Genomic DNA, 22,537 nt, shown 5'->3' with positions numbered 1-22,537 from the left:
TCTTTGTGCTGTTGCTGCAGGCTGTTGCAAGGGGCAGGTGAGCGATGAAAAGAGCAGGTGGGGACCTGGGGGGAAATTGTCCTTCGGTGGCAAAAAGGGCACCCCGAGCTCGGTGCCGATACCTTGTGGTGCTCTCCTGCTCGGGAGCAGCTGCTGGGTGGGGCAGCCCAGCCTCTGCTCGGGTCTCGCCTTGCAGAAATCCTCTTCAACACTGCTGATTTCGCTTTCAGTGCGAGGAGAAATGCACTAGCCTAACTTTCTGAATGTCTTTATCCCTGTTTTTTTCTTCCCTAGGCTGTGAAACGTCTACGGAAGTATTTTTAACAAAAGATAAGGACGCTGCCTTATGGTGTGATTTGCTTAGTTTTCATTGTGGTGCAGAGATGTCAGTCTACTGCTTCCTCTGGTCCTGCAGATGCACTTGTGATTTATTTAAAGACACGCTGAACTTTCTTTAATTTTATTTGAAAGTAAGGATTTCGGATGTGTGATGAAAACGGAAATAAGAACAGTCTGTCAGGAAATATTTCCACTTACCAGAGTAACCGAGGTGCCTAGATTTGCATTTTTTCTCAGTTTCTTGAATAAGAGGGTGAAGTAGATTTGCTTAGTCAACTCGAGTCTGCAGCCTGGACCCCACCTCTCTTTCAAGTGACTAGGATGCGATCAGAAAGGGGTTAAGCCAGTGGAACGGTAGGAAAGAGCAGCGATCGGGGACCGAACGTGTATATAGGTGCAGTGGCCACGACTGGCTGTGGGTGGGTGGCAGCTGGATTCATGCTCTCAGCCCCACGCACTCGGGCTGCGTGCGACCTGCAGGCTCTGCCTGGGGGCAGAAGCGTGGGGTGGGTCGCTCCTTTCTCCTGCTCTCTGGGAGGTTTTTTTACCCATACGGGGAGGAGAAGTGGGTTCATGAGACGTGCCTGGCTGGGACGGCTTAGAGGATCCCTGCCCGGGTGGGAAGGTGCCACCGTGCCACCTCCTGCACCCTCCTTTTGTTCGCCGAGGAATGCTTGAGCTGTCGGCAAGGGGAAGCGCCGGCTCCGCTTGGCCAAAAAGTTGCCTTTTCAACCCAGCTTACCTGTGCTGGAGGTCTTCCTGCAGAAGCTGCTTAGCACAAAATCGCTTCCTCAGGTGCAGCACAATGAAATGTGTGGCTTGCGGGGGTAGAAAGATGGAGGAAGCATCTCCACTGACCCGCGTGGGAGCTGCCTCGCTGAGCCCTGCGCTTGGTGGTGGTGCAAATTATTTTCCTTTGTCTGAAGTGGGTGGGAGACGGAGTTCATCCCGGCTCCGTAAATGAATGTATGGAAAATGACCGAGCCATGGTAATTAATAATTAGCTGTAGGTCCCTTACAGCGGGCTTTACCCTGCTATCTGCTGGCAGCATCTGGAGTTGGCATTTCATTTACACTGAAGTCCGAAAGCTTGCGTGCCTCGTTAATGCACGGCACAGACGAAGGCACGCGCTGCTGGAGGGTTCCTTAGCCAGGGTGGAGTACAGCCGGGGGAGGAGATGGAAACCTTTTGTCTCCCCTGCATCCTCAGCACACCGCTCCCGTGCCCTGCACGGAAAAGTTTAAACCTCGGGCTGGCAGCACAATAGGGGAAAAAGGCAGAAAAGAAAAAAAAATGTTTATTGTAATTTGCCGTTTTGTGCAGCAGAGACTTTGAGTAAATGCTTTTCTCCCTGGGCTTGGGAATGGCTGAGCGTTTTAAATATAAATGGTGCGATTGGAGCAGGTATATTCCGGACTTCTGCTTTTTTTATTTTAATGATCGGTGATTAATAATTCATGGTCAATTTAAATAATTAACTTTGTGAAATGTAGCAGTAATGTAGTGAGAAAACACCGTTTTTAAGGACCACATGCATGCTTGAGGATTTAAAGATATCACACACGAACTGCTCCAGCTTGCTTGCTTTCACTGTCAGTGGAATCTTTCTGTTTATTCTAAGGACATGCTGCTATGCTGGAAATGCCTACTGGCTGAACAAAATAGCTGCGATTTAGTTAAAAATACTGGGGCAGAATGGGCTAACTGATTCAGGCTTATTTTTCTTGCTCAGGTGGATGATTTGGGGAAATCATGTGTTATTTAAGAGGAGTGAACTTTACATTTCCTCACTTCCTTGTGATTCAGGTGTATTTAAAACCAAAAAAAAGCCTTTTTTATTAACACTGCAGTATATGCCTCTTGCTTTTCTAGTGCTAGCCAGCCCCCACCAGCGAAATAAAGTAGATTTAACTTTTTGAAAGGCTTGCTTTCCCCGTGTGGGTTTCTCAGGGAGACGTCAGATAGCCGCACGACGGGGAAATCCCGCGGTGGATGCGCCGTGCCGGGCAGAGCTACCTGTGCCAGGGAACGTCCCCGGTGTCCCCGGTCCCCTCGGCTCTGGGGCTCGTGGTGCTGGCAGGCTGCGTCCCGGGGGGCAGCTGCCCGCATCGCTTGGTGCTTGGCGTGCAGACGGATGGAGGCTGGAAGCTTTGGGCTTGGCTTTCCCCCAGTGCCACGGCGAGCCGAGCAGCGCCCGCAAGGAGCGCTGGGGAGGCGGCGCGCAGGCTTTGCCCTGCCGCGGGATGGGAGCACGGCAGGAGAAATCCTTCAGCACCACTCGGTCTGAGAGCAGGGAGAGGGTCGGGCTCAGAGCGCTGCCAGGCTCACCACTCGCATCCAGAGAAGGTAAAAAAACATTTTTTTCATTACCATTTTTTTTATATACAGTTTTACATTAACTCGAAAGCATTTAACTTTTTTTTTTTTAACATATCTGAGATTGTGAAAGAAGAGATGTGCAAATAATAATGTGCTTCATTTCCAAAAAAAAAAAGCCTGACAACTCCCCTGTTTCTCAGAAGGGCGAGCTTGCATGCTCCAAACCAGACCAGCAAAAGGATAAGGTGCTCAGTGGGGATGGGGGAGGCTGAAGGATTGCGTTTAGATTTGGAGAAGTGGGTTGGAGGAGGCTGGGTGTTAATAATTAGCAGATTTGCTTAATAATTTCTCCTCCTTGCTGGTGCTCCGTAAGAAACGTGCCACTTGGGGCTGGGAAATGCTTCATCAGCTGGTAGGGAAGGCAGCTCGGCTTTCAGACGTGAACATATCCCAAGAAATGAATTTGCTGCCACCGGGCTGAGTGGGTTATTGTATCTGCCTCCGTGCTGATGCTAACATTGTGCAATTAGTCCGGTGACAGCCACCGCAAGCTCGTCGCTGTGCCTCCTTTATGCCTTTTTCTTTTCAAACTACTCCCTTATTAGCTGCCGTTTGCTATGGTACTCGCAGGGAAAGCCTATCCTCCTGCAGCAGGGCTGGACACTCCTCTTCCCTCAGCTTTATGAATTTTCCGTGCGGTGCCGACGGATTCCCAGGGGCTGGTTTCTTGGCGCGCTCCATCTCGGGAGACTCCCCAGCAGCTCTCGGTACAGTAAATCGAGGTGTGGTCTGCCAGGGCAGCCTTGCCTTTCCTCCCTGAGATGCAAGGAGGTGACACGGGCAGAAATTTAACATATAGGATTTATTCGCCACTCTTCTTTTTGAGCATCCTCCTCTTAGAGGGAAAGGAAGGCGCAGCGACTTCCCGAGAAAGCGTGGAGTAACCTCGATGCTAAAATGGCAGCGAAAGAAATAAGAAAATGGCGTCATCAGTGAAATTAGTTCTGATGGCTTGATTTGAAGGATGCCTCTGCCTGATGCAAGGATGTTTTCAGTGAGAGGTATTGCATTATAGGCATAGTTATGGCTCTGCGATGAAGCTTTAAAATCATTTAAATCGGTATTTATTTTCACAGTGTTATAAAAAGCATGATACCAGGAAGGCGGGTAGGATAACCTCATCCAGTGGGTGATCAGAAATTAGCATGCTGTAAATATTTTTAATTGTAAGGTCGTATTATGGATCTCAAGCCCTTTGGCAGTAACTCGTCGTTTATTTCAAATAGAGTTCAGGAAACAGCTAAAGCCCTGAGTTTTGTTCCCATCGTGACTTTCGTGGCACATTTATGATTTGTGTAGGACTGGAGAAGAGCATTGCTATTTCCGTTTGTATTTTTTAATCAGGATGGTAATACGAGTGCCTTTATAGCACCAGGGAGGAACTGGAGCTGCTCATCATGGCGCGGAGCGAAGCCCCACACCAAGGTCATCCATCTGCATTTAAACACCTTGAGAAAAACAAATGGCCGTGCATTTGGGAACTTGATGAACAAGCTCAGATTCCAGACTGCCAAAAGCTAGTCGGCCCCGCGGCTTCTGGTGTGTGCTTTGCTCGCTCTGCGTGGATGCTGTCGCTGATGGTGAAATAGCAGGGACCACGATGGGCTTCTGGTGGGCAGCTGGTCCAGCTGCTCTGCTCTGCTCTCACTGAACAAGTTGTATTGCAAGTGAGGTGACATTTAGCTGTCTTTGTGGCATTGGGTTCCTCCACATTCATTAAAACTAATGGAAACGCTGTCTGAGGTGCCGTCAGGTGTGATGTGCGGGTGTTAGCCAGCTGAGCAAGCTGCATCTGGTGCCTCCTGTGTAGCATTTCCTCCTGCTGTACTCCGTGGGCGAGGGTCTGCCCACCTTCCTTCTCTAGCTCTGACGTTTTCTTTCCCATGGCTTTTCTTCCTTCTGTTGCTTGCATGATCTCTAAGCACGTTAGGGTTATTTAAGACTTTCTACTTCGTTATATGTGTCATACCTATTGCACAGATTTCCTTGACATTTCTAACGGTGGTGGGACCTGGGATTCTTGCTAAGCAGCTCCCAGTCGCATCGCAGGGACATGGAAAATGAGTAATGCCTGGGGAGGAAGAGAGGAGCTGCTAGAGAAGGTAGTGCTGTTCCTTACGCTATTTTTGTGTTGCGTTAACAATTGCTGCCAAAATGATCTGTGTGGTGGAGGTTGATAATTGTACTTGAAAGAGAATCTCACTCTGAGCACCTTTGTTCTAAAATTTTAGGTTAAAAAAGGTGTTATATAAGCTTTATGCCATTAAAGCGTTTGCGACTTTGAAAAGTCCCCGTTGAAACCACTTCTAACAGCATTCCCCTGCGCTCTGTGCATCCCAATGTGACATGGCAAAGATTTCTAGAGCCTGAGAATGAAAGACTGGTGTGTGTAACTGACATTGTTTCGGATCCTCTCTGATGAAGGAGAAAGAGACAACACATAAGTATTTACTAAATTTGTGGTAATTAGATATGCTGTACAAGTAATATATATATGTTACAGTGGTTGATGTATTCTGTTTTCTACAACCAAGTGTAGCACTTCACACAATTTTATCATTATGATTGGGATTTTTAAATCTTACAAGCTTCTCTGATGTACCTTGTAAAATCCTAAAATGCATAGGAATGTAGTAATTAACTCCTCGCATAACAAGAAAATTAAGTCGCTTGTAAGTACAACAGTAAGTGCCTGGCACCATATTCCAGCAGGGAACATGAGCAGTAGCATTGCCTCAATACGCCCCGCACGATAAAGCTAGATAAAGTTATCTCCCTGTGTATTTCTCATAAAATGCATTTTCACATAAAATTTATTTGCGCAAATGCACGTCAGAGGACTGAGGCTGGCTGTGGGCTTTGGCGGCGCCACTTGATGCTGGGATGGTTTGGTGTTAACAGGTGGTTTGGCGCTAGCCCTCCCGTGCCTACCAGGTGGCCTCCTGGCTGGAGCAGGACCTAAGGGGCGTTTATATTTCTTCCCTCAAAGACTGGAAACCGAAGGAGCATGTTTCCAGTCTTCATTTGCCAGGTTCAAACGGCCCCAGCAAGAGTCAAAAGAGCACATGCCATCTGCCCCCGCTTCTGCTGATGTGTGATTTCACGAGGAGTGGTTCTTGCGGCAGTTGGAGTTTCTCCTGTCACAGCTAGAAGGAAAGATATTTATCCACCACCACAAAATCCAGCGTTCCTGGATATGGTCTGAAGATGACTGTGAAAACTGCTTGAGTTTCACAGATCGACCAGCCTAAAACAGTAAAGTAATACCAAAAAAAAGGCGTTCAACACTGTGCATCACATGGAGGCCACGCTGGCGGTGGGGCAGGATCGCTGCCATGCATCTTCCACCCTGCGCGAGGGGTGTTGAGGAAGCCTTGCAGGTAAATGGCAGCGCTTCTCCTTCTTCTGCGAGGTGCTGTGCCTGCTGAGCACCCCGCTGCAATGGTGCAGGCACTGACACTCGCTGCCGCAGGAGGGAGGTCTGCACTGCCGCGGCTCTGCCGGGAAGGCAGGCAGCATTGCGGCTTTGCAACGTTTGATTTTGCTGGAGCAGAAAGCTGCTTTGGAAGTGCAACGATCTGTAAAATCACTGCTAGTCATGCAGTGGAGCAGAGCTCGGGCCAGGGTTTGTATATTTTCATGACTCACCGCTGTTGAAACGCTGTCTGCTCGCAGGGCTGGGAGGAGCTCTCCCACCTTTGCTTTTGCTTGAATTGAATGGGAGTGCTGCCTACGAGCATGGAGCACAGTCACTGCATGCTGGTTTACGTGGTTTGAGACAGCCTCTGGGGGCAGGTAGCAGAGCAGCAGATCTTCTCCAAGCCCAATGTTTGGCTGAATTTAGTGTTAGTTATCAGTCTGCATATTTTCCCCTCTTAAGTTCCTTTGAAAGCCTCTGATGCAACAACTGGCTCTCAAGACTCAGCAAACCATAAACCCGTCTGGTTTTCCCTGCTTTTTCTCCTGTTTAGTCAACAGTGCATTAATTTTTTAGAAAACATTGGAGAATTTCTTACTCTAAATGTGGTGGTAAGGAACTTCTGAACTGCTCGTTGCAGTTTGACAAGCTCGGCTGTCTTAGGCCAGGCAGACTTTTCACGTTACTAGATCCTGGAATTGCAGGCGCATGGGAAGGTCAGACGTGACCTTTACCATTTGTCCTGTCTACATTAGATGGGGAAAACGCACGTTTCCTCATACTGCGCAGTTGAGACCATGCTGTTGTGCTTTCAAATGAGGGTTTTCCTTCCTCAGGCTCATCCCACCTCTTGAAGGTGTAGATTTTTTACGATCTGGATTGAAGGCATTAATTCGTGCATGCATGGCTGTGGGGTGAGCCCGCTCAGACCTTCCTTTTCAGCGTACATTTGTGTACGCTGATTTGTTCCTTATCCTGTTTTTTCTTCCAGAGAGAAACATGGCTGGGAGGGCTGTGCCAGAACGCACCACCTCAGCGAATGTGCTCAGATGTGCAGGATTGTGTTAAGCAAATCTTTTCAAAGTAACAATTAAAAAAAATTTTTAGTAGGGATAAATAAATCAGGTGCTTTGTCTGGAGCTACTGTTCCCACTGCTGAAGAGTGATTTTTGTTAATGGTGTAGTCGTCATCCCTGCTGGCCTTTTGAAGGATTCACTGGATCTACCGGAAATCCAGCACTTGAAAATATTTTAATCAAAGAGCAATTGACTTGAAATGGCCCAGATTGTTCATTTCATTTTCTCCTTTCTTCCCCTGCCAGTGAAAAATAAGCATCGCTGTCAACATCCAAGGCCTCAGTATACTATTTGGCAACATTTGGCTTCTCTTGACAGCTTGAATACCAAGATCAAGTATTAAAAGTATGGCCTGGCTGATGGAAGTAATTAAGAGACTTCTATCAGCCAGGAGAGAGTTTACTAACCTCATTTACTGCAGCAAATGGAAGAGACTTTCAATCTCCTGTCAAAAAGAGACCGTCAGTGCATGCGTGCCCTTTCGTACTGATAATGAATTAGTTACTCAAACCCTTTCTTGCTGGAATTCAGGCTGGAGCAAGGCCGGTTCCTGTCCCACCAGGCCGTGTCAGGCAGCACCTGCCCGCCATAAGGGATGGCAGCAGAGAGCAGGGACATGGCACAGCCTGCCCGGGGCCTGCCCGGCGCTGCTGGGGCACCTCTGAACACATCCTCCTGGATAAGATCCTTGAAAATTGTGTGTTTGTGTGGTGGAGAACACCATCTTCTGGCAATGTCCTCTCCTGTCATGGTGGTGGGGGCCTGTCGGACCAAGTAAAATGGCTGTGCTTTGCCTCCATTCTCACCCAAACTTTCCTCACTCCTCGAGTTTCAAATGCAGCTTAAGGTGAGTAACCTCAGAGATGAAACTCTGAAAATGTGTTTGTCACACGCACTTCAGCTGTGGCTCTTTTTGTTGTGAAAAGCACCTGCTGATACCCTTTAAGGGCCCACCCCATCGCCACATTTTCCCTGTGGTTGCACCGGGGGTGGCCAGGAGCCAAGGGGGTTTGTGTGGAGCCTCTCCTCTGCACACCGTGTTCGTAGCCTCTCCGTCGCAGGTTCCTGCATGTATCTGGCGGAGCTCAGTGGCAGGCAGGCATCTTTTCTGAAGGGCTACAAGCCAGAGCTGGAAGCAGGGTGGAGTAGATGGGATTAAGGGCTGTGGGGAGCAAGGTGCAGGGAGTGAGGCATCACGGATGGCTGGGGAGGTTGGGCCGAGTGTTGTAGGAGCATAGGACTAGGATTTGGTACCAAGCAGGGCTGGATTTCAGCTGGCAGGGAGGAATTCAGGAGATAAAACTGGAATCCAAGGGGTAAGAGATCCAAGAGGAGCTGTAACGTGCTGGGGAAGGATGCCGAGGGCCAGCAGAAATGCAAGAACAAGCGATGGGACTAGCTGGAAAATGGGAACCTGAAGGTGGGAGAGTGGGTGTATTTCCAGGCCTGTGTCCCCGTTTGGCAAGTATCTTCCTGTCAGATACTGTACAAATCGCACTTAGGAAACAGCAGTGAGTGTTGCGGAGAACCTGTGATGGAAGAGAGATGTGCTGCTTCCCTTCCAAACGAGGTGTGGGAGGAGTGTGTGGGTGTCCCACGGGAACACAGGAAAATCAAATGCCACAAGTCACACGCTGAAGCAGGGCAGCATGATGTGACTTTAGGGCTCTGTGAGCTTTTTTCCTAAACCTGCCTCAGGGAAATAAGACACGGTTTTGTTTTCAAGCAAAATCCAGGCTGCTTTGGGATCCCTGCCACGGCAGGACTTGTGTGGAGCCCCAAGGGGAGGACTTCTCCTCTGAGGTTTTAGCGATGCTCCCGTTAGCTGTTCCTATCTTTGCCATCTGCCGCAGTGAAATAGCCCTTTGTCTCCTAACAATATCTGTTCTCCTTCTGCTTCTCTCTTCGGAAACCAAATCTGAAGCAACGTGTCGCTGCTCCTTGTACAATCAGTGGCATCTCTCCCGAGAGGGCAGCTCCTGCGATATGGGTCATGTACTCCCTTGGACCCGCCGTGCACGCTGACTGCTCTGCCTCTGTATCCTTGTTACAGCCTGCAGGCGGTGGTGGCAAAGTCAAACCTTCCCTCTGGGACTGCAGAAAGCTTTTAGGGCAGGCACAGCTCCGTGAGCACAACCCGGCGCTGTTCAAGGCTCAGGCCCCATAGACAATGCAAATCCTTCATGCTGTTACACGGCCTGGGATTTTCGTGGGGCCAAAATTCTCCAGCGTGAAGCCCATCGCTTCCATCCTTCTGCCCACCCTTGTTCCAGAGAGCTCAGCTTTAACTTGTAGCAGGTGGACACTGGTGTGCATTTATATAGGTAAGTGAAAGCTAAATGTGCAGTGACCAAAGCACGCTGCACCACTAGGTGGCAACGCAATAAGCCAGGGAATAAATGCTGGTAGAGCAGCCCTACAATCTTTATTTTAAGGTGTGAAATTTTGGCTAACAGAGCCCAGAGTGACGACTGCAGGAAACTGCAGTTTGGCCTAGGCAGAAGCAGTCTCATAAACGGTAGCAGGAACCCCAGCATCAGTTGCTGAAACTCCCTCTCCTGAGCTGTAATAATTAGGCTGTAATTAACTGAGGCAGCAATTGTCGTGCTACAGTCACGTTTAGCACAAAGCATCGGACCAACGTTTTTAAGATGTACCTTCTGTTAGTGAGCCAATATAGATATTTGAGACCTGTGAAGATTTTCATTTGCTAAAAGAGTTGGTTTTCAGATGGAAAAAGACAATTACCATCCCCTGATTGGCGTTCAGTGTCATCTAATCCCTTAAATGGACCTAGTGAACTCCAGGAGCAGGGAGGTTTCATTAAGAGCGATACTCAGGCTGGATTTACGGTCTCCAAGGGAAGTTCTAGCACACTTATATCACGCTGTGGATTACCATCACTGCTGTGTATATTTCTAGGCAGGTACCCAAGCTGTCTTCTCTTCCATTTGGTCACCTTTCACGCAGCAAATAGCGTTTTACCCTGTGTATTGCAAAATAATTGTTTTGTTTGGTGGAATTGTTGACCTCTTCCTTTCTGTCCCTATAAGGAGGTCTCAGGCAGGACTCGTGAGGTCTATCTCAGGGCTTTCAGGAGCCCAGGACTTGCAGAGGGAGCAGGGAGGAGGGCACCCAGCACATCTGCAAGCTTCAGTGCCCGGCACGGCTTGCTAGCACCTTCCATCGCATCCATGTAGCTGCAGGTCTCCGTCCCTGAGGCAGTGGGGCGCTTTTGCATGTAAAATTAACAGTGTTGTTAAAGGATACGGCAAACAGCGCTGGGTTCTGCAGCATCAGATCCCTACTGTCAGACGTGCAGGTATGTCTTTTGTTCGTAAGCTGGTGTGTGCTTTCGAGGTGTGCTCGTTAAGTGTAACTCTAGGTAATTCTTCAGTCCAGTTTGGGAATGGGGGGAAAGGAGAGGAGGAAGGGAAGACTTGCTGCCCTTTTGCAGACCTTCCAACCTTGCAGCCAAGGACAAACCTTACAAAGGCATGTCTCCAGCCCTCCCCATCTCTCCTGCAAGGAGCCCAGACCGGGACTTGGCCCCGTTAGGTGCCTGCGGCAGCTGCAGGAGTGCTCGGTCCCCAGACACATGCAAGGAGATGCATTTAGCTTCCCTTCTCCAGATTGTAACTGCGCTTTCTCTGCGGGCATTGTCTAAAAATAAAGCGGGACGTGGATGAAGAAATGAAGACTGTGCTGTGTGCCAGTAGCCCCTTCTTCCATATGTAATTCAAGGGCTTTCTCTGGGGGAGCTGCATCGCTTGTCTGTCCCAGGGGGCTGCGGTTCTGTCTCTACCTGCTATGCAGAAAGGGGTCACGTTCCTATTTCAGCTGAAGGGGGTCAGAGGACGTCCTATACCCACGTACTGCCTGTACTATGAGTTTCAGAAGGGAAGGTTGCCATGCCCTTGATCTCACCCACGGGTGCTGGGTAACAGGAAGGCAGACAGCACACCTACGTTGTCTGCCAATTTTCTGCATTTCTGAGAAACCGCAAACCTTGCTCGCCTCTCAGACCGAAGTAGCAATCTGCTATCTGTTGTTGTGTGTAATACAGCTGCAGGGCTATTTTTAAGACCTACCATAACTATATTTTCCCAAGGGTCCAAGCCCTCATGACGATGGGTTGCTGTCCTGCGGCAGGACCTGTGCTCCCCTGGAGAGCTGCAGCTTGAGCTAGGGTGTAAGGGTCGATACCGATATTGTCAGATCGTTGGGGCAGGAAGCATTTCTTTGCAGGAAGATGTAGCGAATGAAGAGCTTGAAAGACTCGTAAATCCTGACAAATTCAGTCCTGTACTGCTACAGTTGGATATCCTCATTGTAAAAGCATAAAGCACAGCACGTTGAGTTCCCACTCCCTGAGTTGTCAGTGGCCTCTTTAATTTTGGGTCTGTGCAATGAGGATACAGACTCAAGGTTTTAGCACTTCGAGCTGATAATGTTATCGATGATTACTTCAGAGGGAAACAAAAGGGTTTTGTTGTTTTTGTTTTGGAGAATGATTAAATTGAAGTCTGGGAGTGCAAATCAACTGGGTTTGTTTAATTGGTGTTATAACAGTAAATATGTAAAATAAAGGTGTTCAAGTTAGGTTGTAATAAGTGTTTCCCATTTGTTCCCTGTGTATGTTACAGCAGCTTACTCGGCAGGTATTCATTAAATGCAGGATATCATGTCTTTGCCGGTATGGGTCACAAAAGTCATGTTTAGGATAAGTAACTACAGCTCGTTTGAATCAGTTCACATACACCAGACCTGTTTTGAGATTTATTGATATACTAAAAATATAACTCTAAAATTTTTAACCACTCCAGCTGTGTGTAAGGAGGGACTATGCAGTAAACTTCTCCTCTGTGCTTTCCAACTGTTTATTTACTTTCATCCTTTTTCAACTGATTATTTTTAAAGCTTTTTCACAGTTCCTATCGGGCCCACAAGAGCTCCACTCCTGCCTGAAGCTGCCAAGTCAAAACCTTTTTTTCTTTTTTTTTTTTTTTTAACATACTCAAGTCCAACAATCTTATCTGTGCTTATCGCTCCTACCAGCTTTCATCCTAGCTCCCTCAAATAGAGAGCAAGGGGAAGCAGTTGCTGGGACACAGAGATAAAAAAGAATAGAAGCAGGATATTTCACCAGGATTTAATGCATATTAAAACAGGGGATTAATGCGTTTTCATTTTCACACTGCTCTGTATGGGCATCTTGCCGTACCTCTGGTGAAGTGAAGTGACCTTTAAACTTCTCTGGAATGGACTGGGGAGAGCTGCCAGCACTTCGTGGAGTTGAAAGAGCTGAGTGGTACAATATGTATCTGATGGTAGCACGAGGTAGCTTTTAGACTGAAGCTCTGTTTGTCCTTTTCTGCAGGGATTCCTGAAGAATGAAAAAGATAATGCCTTGCTGTCAGCTATTGAAGAGTCCAGGAAAAGGGTAAGTTGGAAGCAAATACCTTTTTATAAACAAACCAAACCTCAAAAAACCCCACACACGAAAGGGGAGGGAGGTGGTGGATCTTGAGGAATTATTTATAAATTAGATGTTTAATAAACCTACTGGAATTGAAGAGGACTGTCTACAGAATATACAATAGTTAGATGTAAAAATAGTTGCTTAGAATTTCCAGAAGAAATAATTTTCAGTTGCATTTCAGCTGCAATATTATGTAGGATCTGGAAGCTCACAGTGTTAAATATGAGTTTGAACAAAGCAGCTGCTTGTAACGCACAGCATGCTCTAACCCTCTCTCTATGAGTGCCTTCTTTTCTAGAGGTGATAACGCTAGGATAACATCACGTTTTTTGCTGTGAGAAGTACCTTGTGCCTTGACCTCCCGTACAGTGGTGATGCTCTGTGGATGTGTGGAAGCTGTTTCCCCGGGTCACAGGAATTGAAGCGTGGTGCTCTCTACACGACTACCTTCAGACCCACGCAGCAGCAGTACTGCAAGGTGTAATTCTTGTCTGTAGGACAGCCAGAACAGGATGCTGCTTACACTGTCCAAAGCAAAACTCTTGTATATTAAAAACAGTTTTTGAAGCAGTGCAAAAAAATTGCTACAATAAGAAAGTAAGAGTTGTCACTTAGGCTCAGAGAAAGGGTTTGAGCCCAGTTTTCTGTCCTCAGAGGGGACCAACGCCTAGGCAGTCTGTAAGGGAAAAAGACTGAGCCTTCCCCCATTCATCTCCTGTCTCTGCACCTCAAGCAAATAGTTGTTGTAGGATTTTCTGAGCTGGAAGCTGTTCTCTGATGCAAAATTCGTCTTACTGTGGTCCTGAGTCTATTAAGGCTTTTGGTGTCCGTCATATTCGGGGGCAATGATTTCCACAGTTGAATTATGCAGTGTGGAAAAACGCTTCCTGTTTGTCTTGAAGCTGCTGCTTCGAAATGTCATTGCATGCTTCCAGTGCTTATGGTACGATCGTTTCCCTACATGTATACTTGGGGCACCGGGTTTAGAACTGAGCCTGTGTTTATTTCAAATGATAAGGAATGGTACTTAAGCATTATTAAATTATTTTAATTACATATAATTATGCTGTAATTATCGAAGCATATTTAAACCCCCGTTGAAGTGATTATAGTGAAAGTAAGAAGACCTACATTCCATCATGGAAGTATAAAATGATTTTATATTATAAGGCGAGAAACAAAAATCATATGCTCTAGTCGCACGTGTGCACTATAATTAAATGTTTGTCAAATGTCACTGCCTTTTACCCATTCACTTATACTAGGGAATGTTTAATTGACAGTACCCTAAAAGCAGTCCATAAGAGATGAAATCTTATTCAGGCAGCCAAAACGTGTAGTTATGTACGCTGCAGCTCAGAGTGATTTGAAAGAGAGACAGAGAGAGAGGGTTGGGAAAGATAAAGTAGCGGTGTATGGCTTCTTCTCCAGAATTAGTGGAAATAAGAGCATTTTCTGTCCCAGTGTACTCAAGGCTGCTGGCTAGCATCACTCCAGCAATAACAGGAAGAGAGCAGAGAAGCATCTTCGATATCCTAATGCTCGTTGCCAAAATAAGGAGTGCTGAGCAGAGCTCTTCCCCTCCATGCATTCCTCCATCAGATCTGAAGCTGTTGTAGCACATCAGCCATTTTAAAGGGTGGTTCTTCTCAGGGCATGATTTACTGCACTCGTTTTCCTGATGAGAAAGGCTTTCTGGTTCTTCCGCACCCGTTGATCTTCCTTAATAATTTTTATTTTTCTTGCATCATATTTCCTATTTAAAAGGAAAAACATACTGATAAAGACCTGAAAATGAAATACGGGCTCTAAACAGACATCTCTATTAACAGTGCAGTGCATCAAACCTTTATCACCTCCAGGGAGGTGAAGAGCTGTTTGCCAGTAGAGAAACAGGGCTCGACAAACCACGCAGATCGGTGGTGACCTGGATATCATGTGCATGCAGCTGGGTGGCCAACTGCTAAATTAACAAAAGGTTTGGGCTGAGGGAGGTGGGCAGAGGGCAAGGAGCCCTTAACTTCCACGCTCGTTATCTTAGCCCTGTAACAGGGTCAGAGCTCGGCGCGTGCTGCTGCCCCCTCTGCTCTTTCTGCAGTGCTGTAAACCAAGGCTGCTGCTGGTACACGTAAGGTCTGTGCTCCGGTGGGGTGAAGTGGGTATTTTGGATCCAGGCATCTTATGCGGAAGTTGCAGCTGTTGCTGCTGAGGGAAATGGACAGCTCAAGAAAATCCTGAAGTCGTGAGCAATTGTGGATAGCGTCTCAGCCTGTCCATTTCCAACCTGCTGGGCTTTCTGTGTGTCAGCACCACAGAAAAGACAAAGATCCAATCGTTTAGTAGCTGGGTACGCAAAAGCTATATTCATTCATGCACACCTATTTTCTGAATCCCCTCGTACCTAGCAGGAGGTCTGATAATATCCAGCAAATCGTTAGCTCTTGAGGACTGACCGGGTTGATTTAGCTAGTTGCTATTTTAAGCTGGTCTGTTAATAGCAGAGCTGGTTAGTGGTTGCATGCTGTTTGGTGTTTCTGTCTATTCCTTAGCTCTTCTTCTTCAACAGACCTTTGCTATGGCTGAGGAGTATCACCGAGAATCGATGCTGGTTGAATGGGAACAGGTGAAGCAAAGGATTCTTCACACCCTGCTGGCGTCGGGGGAAGATGCTCTCGATTTCACCCAGGAAAACGAGGTAACTGCCTTCCTGAACACTGCGTGGTCACACTCAGCTGGCACTCTGACGCTGCTGGAACCACCTCTGGATTATTTTATAGCTACAACCGTTGAAAATAAGTGATATTAAAGCTCTATTTAACTTAAAAATGGTTGCAACTAGTAGAATGCATTGCCTAGCAAAGTATCGAACCTTTGTTTTTATTGACTGATTGGTGCAGGCAGTGGAGCTCCTGTTGCTGAAGCTGTTTTATGTGCAGGTTGGAAGCTCAGTCACCCTAGTGCATAGGAGATCGATAACACCCAGCGGACAGAAAACACGTCGGGGTGAACTTCTCCTTCAGGGAAACTTTGCAGAGCTAATGAGACCAGACAGCTTCTCAGGTGTAGCTGTTCTCCCAGACAGGTCTTGCAATGTCTCTTCCCCTTATCCCTGTCTACTAGCCAGGATTTATGGCTTTTCGTAGGAGGGTGTGGAAGTCTCTTGGGTTTCTTGTCAACACCAGTTGAATATTCCAAAAAAAAAACAAACGAGGGAGTATGCTTTCCTTTTACCTTGCTCTCTCACTGTTGTGCCTCAAGGTCTCTTGCACTCAGCAATTCAAGGTTAATCCAGTGGTGACCAGATCCTTTGGGCAAGACAGCCCCTGTTTGATATGAAAAGATATTGACTAGTAACTCAAAATATTACGTGTGTTGTGTTACAATTTAAAACTTTAGTTTTTCTTTAGTTTTTTCTTAAAATGCTGCTGTGCCATGAGCAGAATGTGGCACGGCTACGTGCAGAGTTGTGGGAGCTCCACCCCTGGGAGCCAGAGGCATCAGACATCAGCTGGGATCCCTGGAGCATGAAGTTGCGTCGCAGCCCCAGCACACTGCTCCATCAAAAACTAACCTTGAGAGGAGAGGCAGTAGGGAAAGAGCATTGCTGTGCTTTCAGGCCAGAAGACAGGCCCAGTTTTTTTTATAGCAATCTTCCCCATGAAATTCCCCTTTTTATTTTATTTCTTTTTCATTGGTGTGACTTATAGAGCTGCAAACTGCATTAAAAAAGTAAAAAAAAGGTCTTGGTGTTAATGGGGTATGACCTGTATAGGGATTTGGAAATAATTAAAGCTGTTAATGAAATGTCCCTTTCTGATTACTATTCATTTAAATATAGGTTAATCCCAGTTAGCATACATCTCTTTATAGAAGCTATTTTCCCTACAATGTATTTTACTGATACTTCACTGTGACTTTTCAGAAGGCTGTCCAGTGTTCCGCTATTAGAGATATTAAATAATGCAGGCTGAATTCGTTTAAAGCTAGGAACAGCTCTCCCATTACTTTGGGATGTGAGTCTGCAGACTTGGCAGCTGTTCTAATAGCTTCTAACATCTTTGATTTGTGTGAGTTACTGGTGTGGGGTTTGCCTTCCAAAGTGTGGATACCGGCTGCTGGGAGAAGCAATATAATAACCTTCTCTGAAAAGCCCAAACCCCTTTTCTGCTGTTTCAGTATCAAAATGGACAGTAACCCCAGCCCGTGGCACTTGAGATGCCAAGCATCAAATTGGTGGGAGGGGGGGAAAACCCTTTAATAGTTTCCATGAATGAGTTTAAAGACTCAGTGTACACCATCACTCAGTAATACTCCACTCTCCCTTTCAAAGCACTCGTGGTATCGGTATGTCATTTCAAGAGCATTTAAAATCCTTGATATATTCCAGTCTTAGCCTCAAGAAGTCAAAGGTCTGAGAGGTTTGAAGTGCATCTACTGTGTTAAAAGCCTGTTATCTAACCTCCCCACAGCAGGTTGTTCTTCTAAAGCCTTGTTCCAGTCAAATAAGTTTTTTGTGTGTGTGACACAAACAGACACAGCCTGTGGAATATAGTAGAGGTTTAATTGATATCCTCTGGAGATGGAGAATCAACTGAAAAGGCACAGATCCAAACACAGCAGGGGGCCGGTCTGCCTGCGAGCCAATTTCGAGCTTTGGGCAAGCTAATTTGGGCAGAGTGAAATACCAACACATTATTCATGAAAATAAGACCAATTAACAGGCGAAGCTTATGATTCAAAGAAGCTAGCGCAGGACTTGCCATTAGTGGTTTCTGTTCTGCCTTGTCCTCCAGCCTGGCCTTTTTCCCCGTAAGGGAAAAACTGAACTAAAACAGGGTGCTCCTTGGGAGGAGGGAAGAAAGCCTGGCTTTTGTTTTCAGGATATCAAACACCTATGTTACGTTCTCAAGGTGTTTGTTCCGAGTCTTGTTCTGCTAGGTTCTGAGGCATTTCTTTTGTCCTTTTATTCCCTTTTTTTTCTTCCACCCCCTCCTCAAGCTCTTCCCCTCCTGCTGTCGAGCAGCCTGCTCCCGCAGTGCCTGAGAGACGCCGTCGCTCTCGCTTTCTCCTCTGCCCTCCGTGTGACGATTTCACATCCCCTAAATCCCAAGGAGCGCAGGATCTTTTCCTCTCCCCCGCTGCACCGCGATGGGTTTTGGTGGTGTTTCTGCAGCTCGGTCTCCTGCGTAGTTATGTGCTGCATCTAGTGGCCAAGCCATTTGGAGAGCTGACAAAATGTCTGCCCAGCCTTCTGCTGAGGAATGTGCATATGCATATGAGGGCGATGAATAATGCAGCTTTCTGGGCGTGCAGTTGGGTGCACAAGCGAGGCTGAATGCTTGGCTGAGTACAAATGAAGGACTCCTTTGAAAAGCAGCATCATTCAGCTAAATGAATTTAAAGATAAAACTGTGATGGTGGCGCGGTCTAATTGCAGTTTTTGCAAATGGATAATATTCAAAATAAATAGCACGGCTCTGAAGCATCTTTTGGAAAGACCTCAATGCAGGGCAGGGAGAAGCAAACGTGATTGATCGAAACAGCACGAGCTGTGTGAGCAACCGCAGACCAGATAGGCAGAGATGTGTGTGTACTTCTGCAGTCCTTGGTGCGTTACCAACTTTTCCTTTTTAGCATTTGCTGCTCCGGTTATGCTTCAGGAGCTGACCTAAAACATAATTCTTTTAGTACACACCTAGCTGCTGTTTTCAGCGCATCTTTCATCACCTTTTCCTCGCTTGAAAACTTGAGAAGTTCTGACTTGCTGCAAAAGGATATCCTGCCCCTTCCCCAGATTTCCTCCTGAGCTGTGGCAGATGCCTCTTCAGGCACCGGCTGCTGGCTACGGAGGGTTTGCCTGCACACCTATCCGTTTCTGCAGCTGAGGGTAAGGACTGGAAACGGCCTTCCCCGTGCTGACTCACTGCTGTAGTTTCCCTTTTGAAATTTCCTTTTAGCCCGACCATGAGATACTTCAATGAGCTTTTTTTCTATTACCGTTTAATAATTCAAAGATGGAGCCAGAATGTGAGTATGAGATGGAAAAAAAAAGGAAATGCTCTAGCTCCCGTGGCTCTTGCTGTAGGAAAGAAAAGCATAAGAAAAGCAAGACAAATTCCGGTATTCCTGATTTTTTTTTTTCTCGCTGAAAGGCCAAGCTGGTTGAGGGCATTTAAAGAATTTACCTGCAATGTGTCAGGTCTCAGCTGTGGCAAATTGTTAATAAGTGATCCTCAAAGCGTAATGGATAGGGAAAAATTAAAACTGGAGAAAGGAGAGGAGAAAAAATAACACTAAATGCACATTCTTTGGTTTCAGACGTGCACTTTTGAATTCAGATCCATACCTGTGGGTTTTAACCTGTCAGTCTTACGCTGCTGTCTGGAAAGGCGGCCACAGAGATGCTGCTCTTTGGTGCTGTGGTACAACAGCAGGAGAAAAAGGAACCGGATTCGCAAAATAAAGCCCCAGTCCTTGTATTTGTGGTGTTTGAGCGCTGGTTGAAAAGTGACACCGAGTCACAATGTACTCTTCTTGCTTTAGAAGATGAAACCTCATCAGTAATTAATGACAGCGTCCATAATTTAGTGTTACTTTAAATAACTCTGCAATTTATCTAGCACAGCAGAGGGGAAGGCTGCAAAGCGCTATTTCTGCCATCACGTCTGTTTCCCAGGAAACCTGCTTTAACGGCTTCTTTGTTCTTTAGAACAAAGAATTTGTCGTTTTTAGGTGGGTTTAAAGGAATTTGTGTCAGATGATTTGGCACTGAAAGAAAAATGCAAATACTTCTGACTATCAGTATCCATTAGGAGTGACTCTGAGGAATATTTTGGGGGTAAGTTCAGCTGCAAAAAGAAAGTGGTGTTTGGTGAGGTATTTTGTTTGTGCTGCCTAAGGTCTAAATGCATCTGATTTTACTGTCGGGTTGAACATAATTTAAATTGCACTATTACTGAGAAATGAATGCGGTGATAAATTAATCTCAGCAATTCAAAGGATTTTTCACGTTCGTATTTGATACCTTCATTTATATCTCACTATACCAGGGACAAACACAACTGAATACTTTTTATTTTGCAGTCAACTGTTGTATGCAGTGCAAAAAGCATAAATCATAAATATCACAAATCTCTTATAATTTCTGAATAGGGGCCATGCCATTATTTTCACATAAATGCCCAGCTAGCTCAGAACAGCTTCGTGGCTGTTGCACTTGTGTGACTTCATTTGTCTTTGTTTTAAATTGCAAAAATTTCCCTGCTCAGAGCTTGTGGACTAGGACAATTACAGCTTTTTTAAGAACATGAACTCCTGAGGGTAAGGGCGGTCTTACACAACAGAAGGTACCACTCTGGTTACCTGTTACCAAATTAAAACAGGCAGTGCTTCCCAAATGCTTCCCTGCATAGACCGTGTGGAATTTCACGAGTTTTTATTATTTTGTTTCAAAGTTGGGATACAGCCCAGGAAAATGTGAGATTCTTTTGAAGATCCTTTCAGCAACTCCTCTGATTTGAAATGAGAAATTGTTTACAATTTCATCAGGAGAGAAGCGATGTGTTACCTGTTCCCTGAATTCTGAGCAATCTGAGCATTGGGTCACCTTGGTCCTGCCGTGGCACAGCACAACTGGTGTCAGCAAAGCTGAACTTTCAAGCTGAAAGCAAGAGTTTTCCATTGCATTTGGGCTTTCTGCTCTTTTTTTTTTTTTTTGTACAGGCAACAAATTGGTCAAATTTAGCTGAACTCTTCCAGGAAAGACTGGAACATGTCCTTGAGCAATACTTGACGGTGATTGTACCTACACAACAAAGTATTACAGCTCTGGGTAACCACCGTGAGAAGTGAAGCTGTTTGACAGTATTGGTGGGGTGCAGCGTAACAGCTCACGAGGAGGATGTGCAGCTAGCTAGAACCAACTTTGGTGAAAAGCTGAATTTTAAAGCTCTGCAGATGGGCCTTCTCTTTGAAAAAACTTACCGGTTCCAGATTAAAGGAATAGATGTGGACTGGAGTTACCTGGCACGAGTCCTGTGTATGCTTAGAGCTGCTTTCAGTATTTACCTTCTGTACTTCACATCCTCTCTCGTGGTAAAAATAAACAGCCAGCTTAGATCCTGTAGCTGTACCTGAGCTAGAGACCTGAAGCAAGCGGAGCAGGGTGTGCGCGGAGAGGTGACATCTGCTGCCAGGCCGACCGCTGCTGGGACAGACAAATGAGCTTTAGGGTTTGAAGTCAGAAATGTAAATGCTGCTGCTTTGGCTTCAGACCTCAAAATATGGTTGCTTTTCTAAGGGCTTGTCTATTCCTCCTCTCCTTCCCCAACTATGTCAGTTGGCTTAGTAAATATTATGTTGCTGTACTAAGCTTGTCTTGCTTTTATCTTCAGCCCATCGTGGCTATAGTGCTCCTCAAGAAGCAGCCGATATTAAAGGACTGCTTACCTCAAAGGGATCTGTCTTCAAATAATTGCACTTTATTTTTCAAACCCAAGATTTGCAATGCTGAAATAAAGAGCTACGTCTATACGAAACTGGAAATGTTGGAGGGTTACATATTTAGCTGTGAGGTTTTTTTGTCCAGAGTGGTGAACATCTGTGTTTAGTGGTGGCTATACTGAAAACATACCTGTGGTTTGTGGGAAGCATTTGTAAGGATAGCTTTGTGGCATAAGAATATTACAGTAGTATTATATTTCAAGTTTTACAAAAAAATTACAAATTGTCCATGCCATGACTCTTATCGACTGTCCTCTAACTCAGTGGAAATATTTCAACGCTTGTGTAGACGCTATGGGTAGGAAGTTTTTTTCAGGTCATTATATTGCCAGCTTCCTTCTTCCTCCTCCAGCTAAGCAGCACTGGGGCATTTTTCAGCAGATAATTGCATGCTCCAGCCCCGTTTAGTGTCAGTGTCATGGTACTGGGGCAAAAAGAGCGTCAGATTTGCTGGACTGCATCCATCGAGCTGGTCTGTCACAGCCTGCCTCCTCGCTGCCATGGAGGTTCGGACCGGATGCTTCTCAGAGAGACACTGAGCATGCCAATAAGCAACCTTTCAGGAAACAAAAGCAAAGAATTAAAATTACAAGATGCTAATGAGGCACGCTGGTGTCCTAATTCCGCAGAGCTAATGGTTGGTTTGCGCACTGAATAAGCAGGATTTCTGTCACTTGAGAAAGTTGAAGCTATATTGGGAGGATAATAGGGGATTGCAGTGACAATGTGCCTCTTCCTTGCAGAACCTGGTAAGTTGTGTCAGGAGCAGAGGTGTTTCTGCTGTACCTTAGGAGAAGATCTATTGGTTAAATGCGTTGCAGTAATTTTATACCCTCTGTGTGAAATGCTCAGATGACTAAAATTGAATATGCAGACTACAGGGTTTGGCTGTATCGGGGAAGAAAAAATTAGCAAGCATTTAATAACCTTTATGCTTCTTGTTAAACAGCCCAGCTATGCTGGTGAGTCGGGCCCTCCAGGTCGCAGCTCGCTGGACAGCGTGGAGATGGCATATGCTCGGCAGGTGAGTGTGCTGGAAAGGAACATAAAACCCGTAGCTGAACGTCGTTCTCTGTATAGAGGTGGGAAAATAAAAATCTGTGAGCGTAATGTGTAAAGAGATACGGAAGGTACAGCATGAAGACATCTGCCCGGGATTAAAATGCAATTTGGAAATACGGAAAGTTAGCCTGACATTTTTGGAAATGCGCTCGTCTGTCTACGACAGGATTTGTGTCAAAAGGAGATCCGGAGCAACATATGTGACTGTAGAAGTCGTTCCTGTTCGTACAGTAAATTAAAAGTTTTAACCTTTCAAAAAATGTTTTTTGGAGTTCAT

At 46.1% G+C, this 22,537-nt stretch overlaps 1 protein-coding gene across 2 annotated transcripts in view; it reads left to right on the top strand.

Moving 5' to 3' along the window:
• Window positions 1-22,537, top strand: part of NUP93 (nucleoporin 93) — an 81,437-nt gene that overhangs the window by 37,348 nt on the left and 21,552 nt on the right. For both annotated transcript variants that reach the window (XM_080552698.1, XM_080552699.1), the window contains exons 4-6: window positions 12,595-12,657; window positions 15,263-15,391; window positions 22,148-22,222. In XM_080552698.1, the coding sequence (XP_080408824.1) occupies window positions 12,595-12,657; window positions 15,263-15,391; window positions 22,148-22,222 (267 nt within the window). The remainder of the gene's footprint in view (window positions 1-12,594; window positions 12,658-15,262; window positions 15,392-22,147; window positions 22,223-22,537) is intronic.

Source organism: Anser brachyrhynchus, assembly GCF_964034855.1.
Source record: "Anser brachyrhynchus genome assembly, chromosome: 12".
NCBI classification, from domain to species: Eukaryota; Metazoa; Chordata; class Aves; order Anseriformes; family Anatidae; genus Anser; species Anser brachyrhynchus.
Note: the sequence above shows the minus strand (reverse complement) of the source record. Positions and strands in the feature narration are given on the sequence as shown.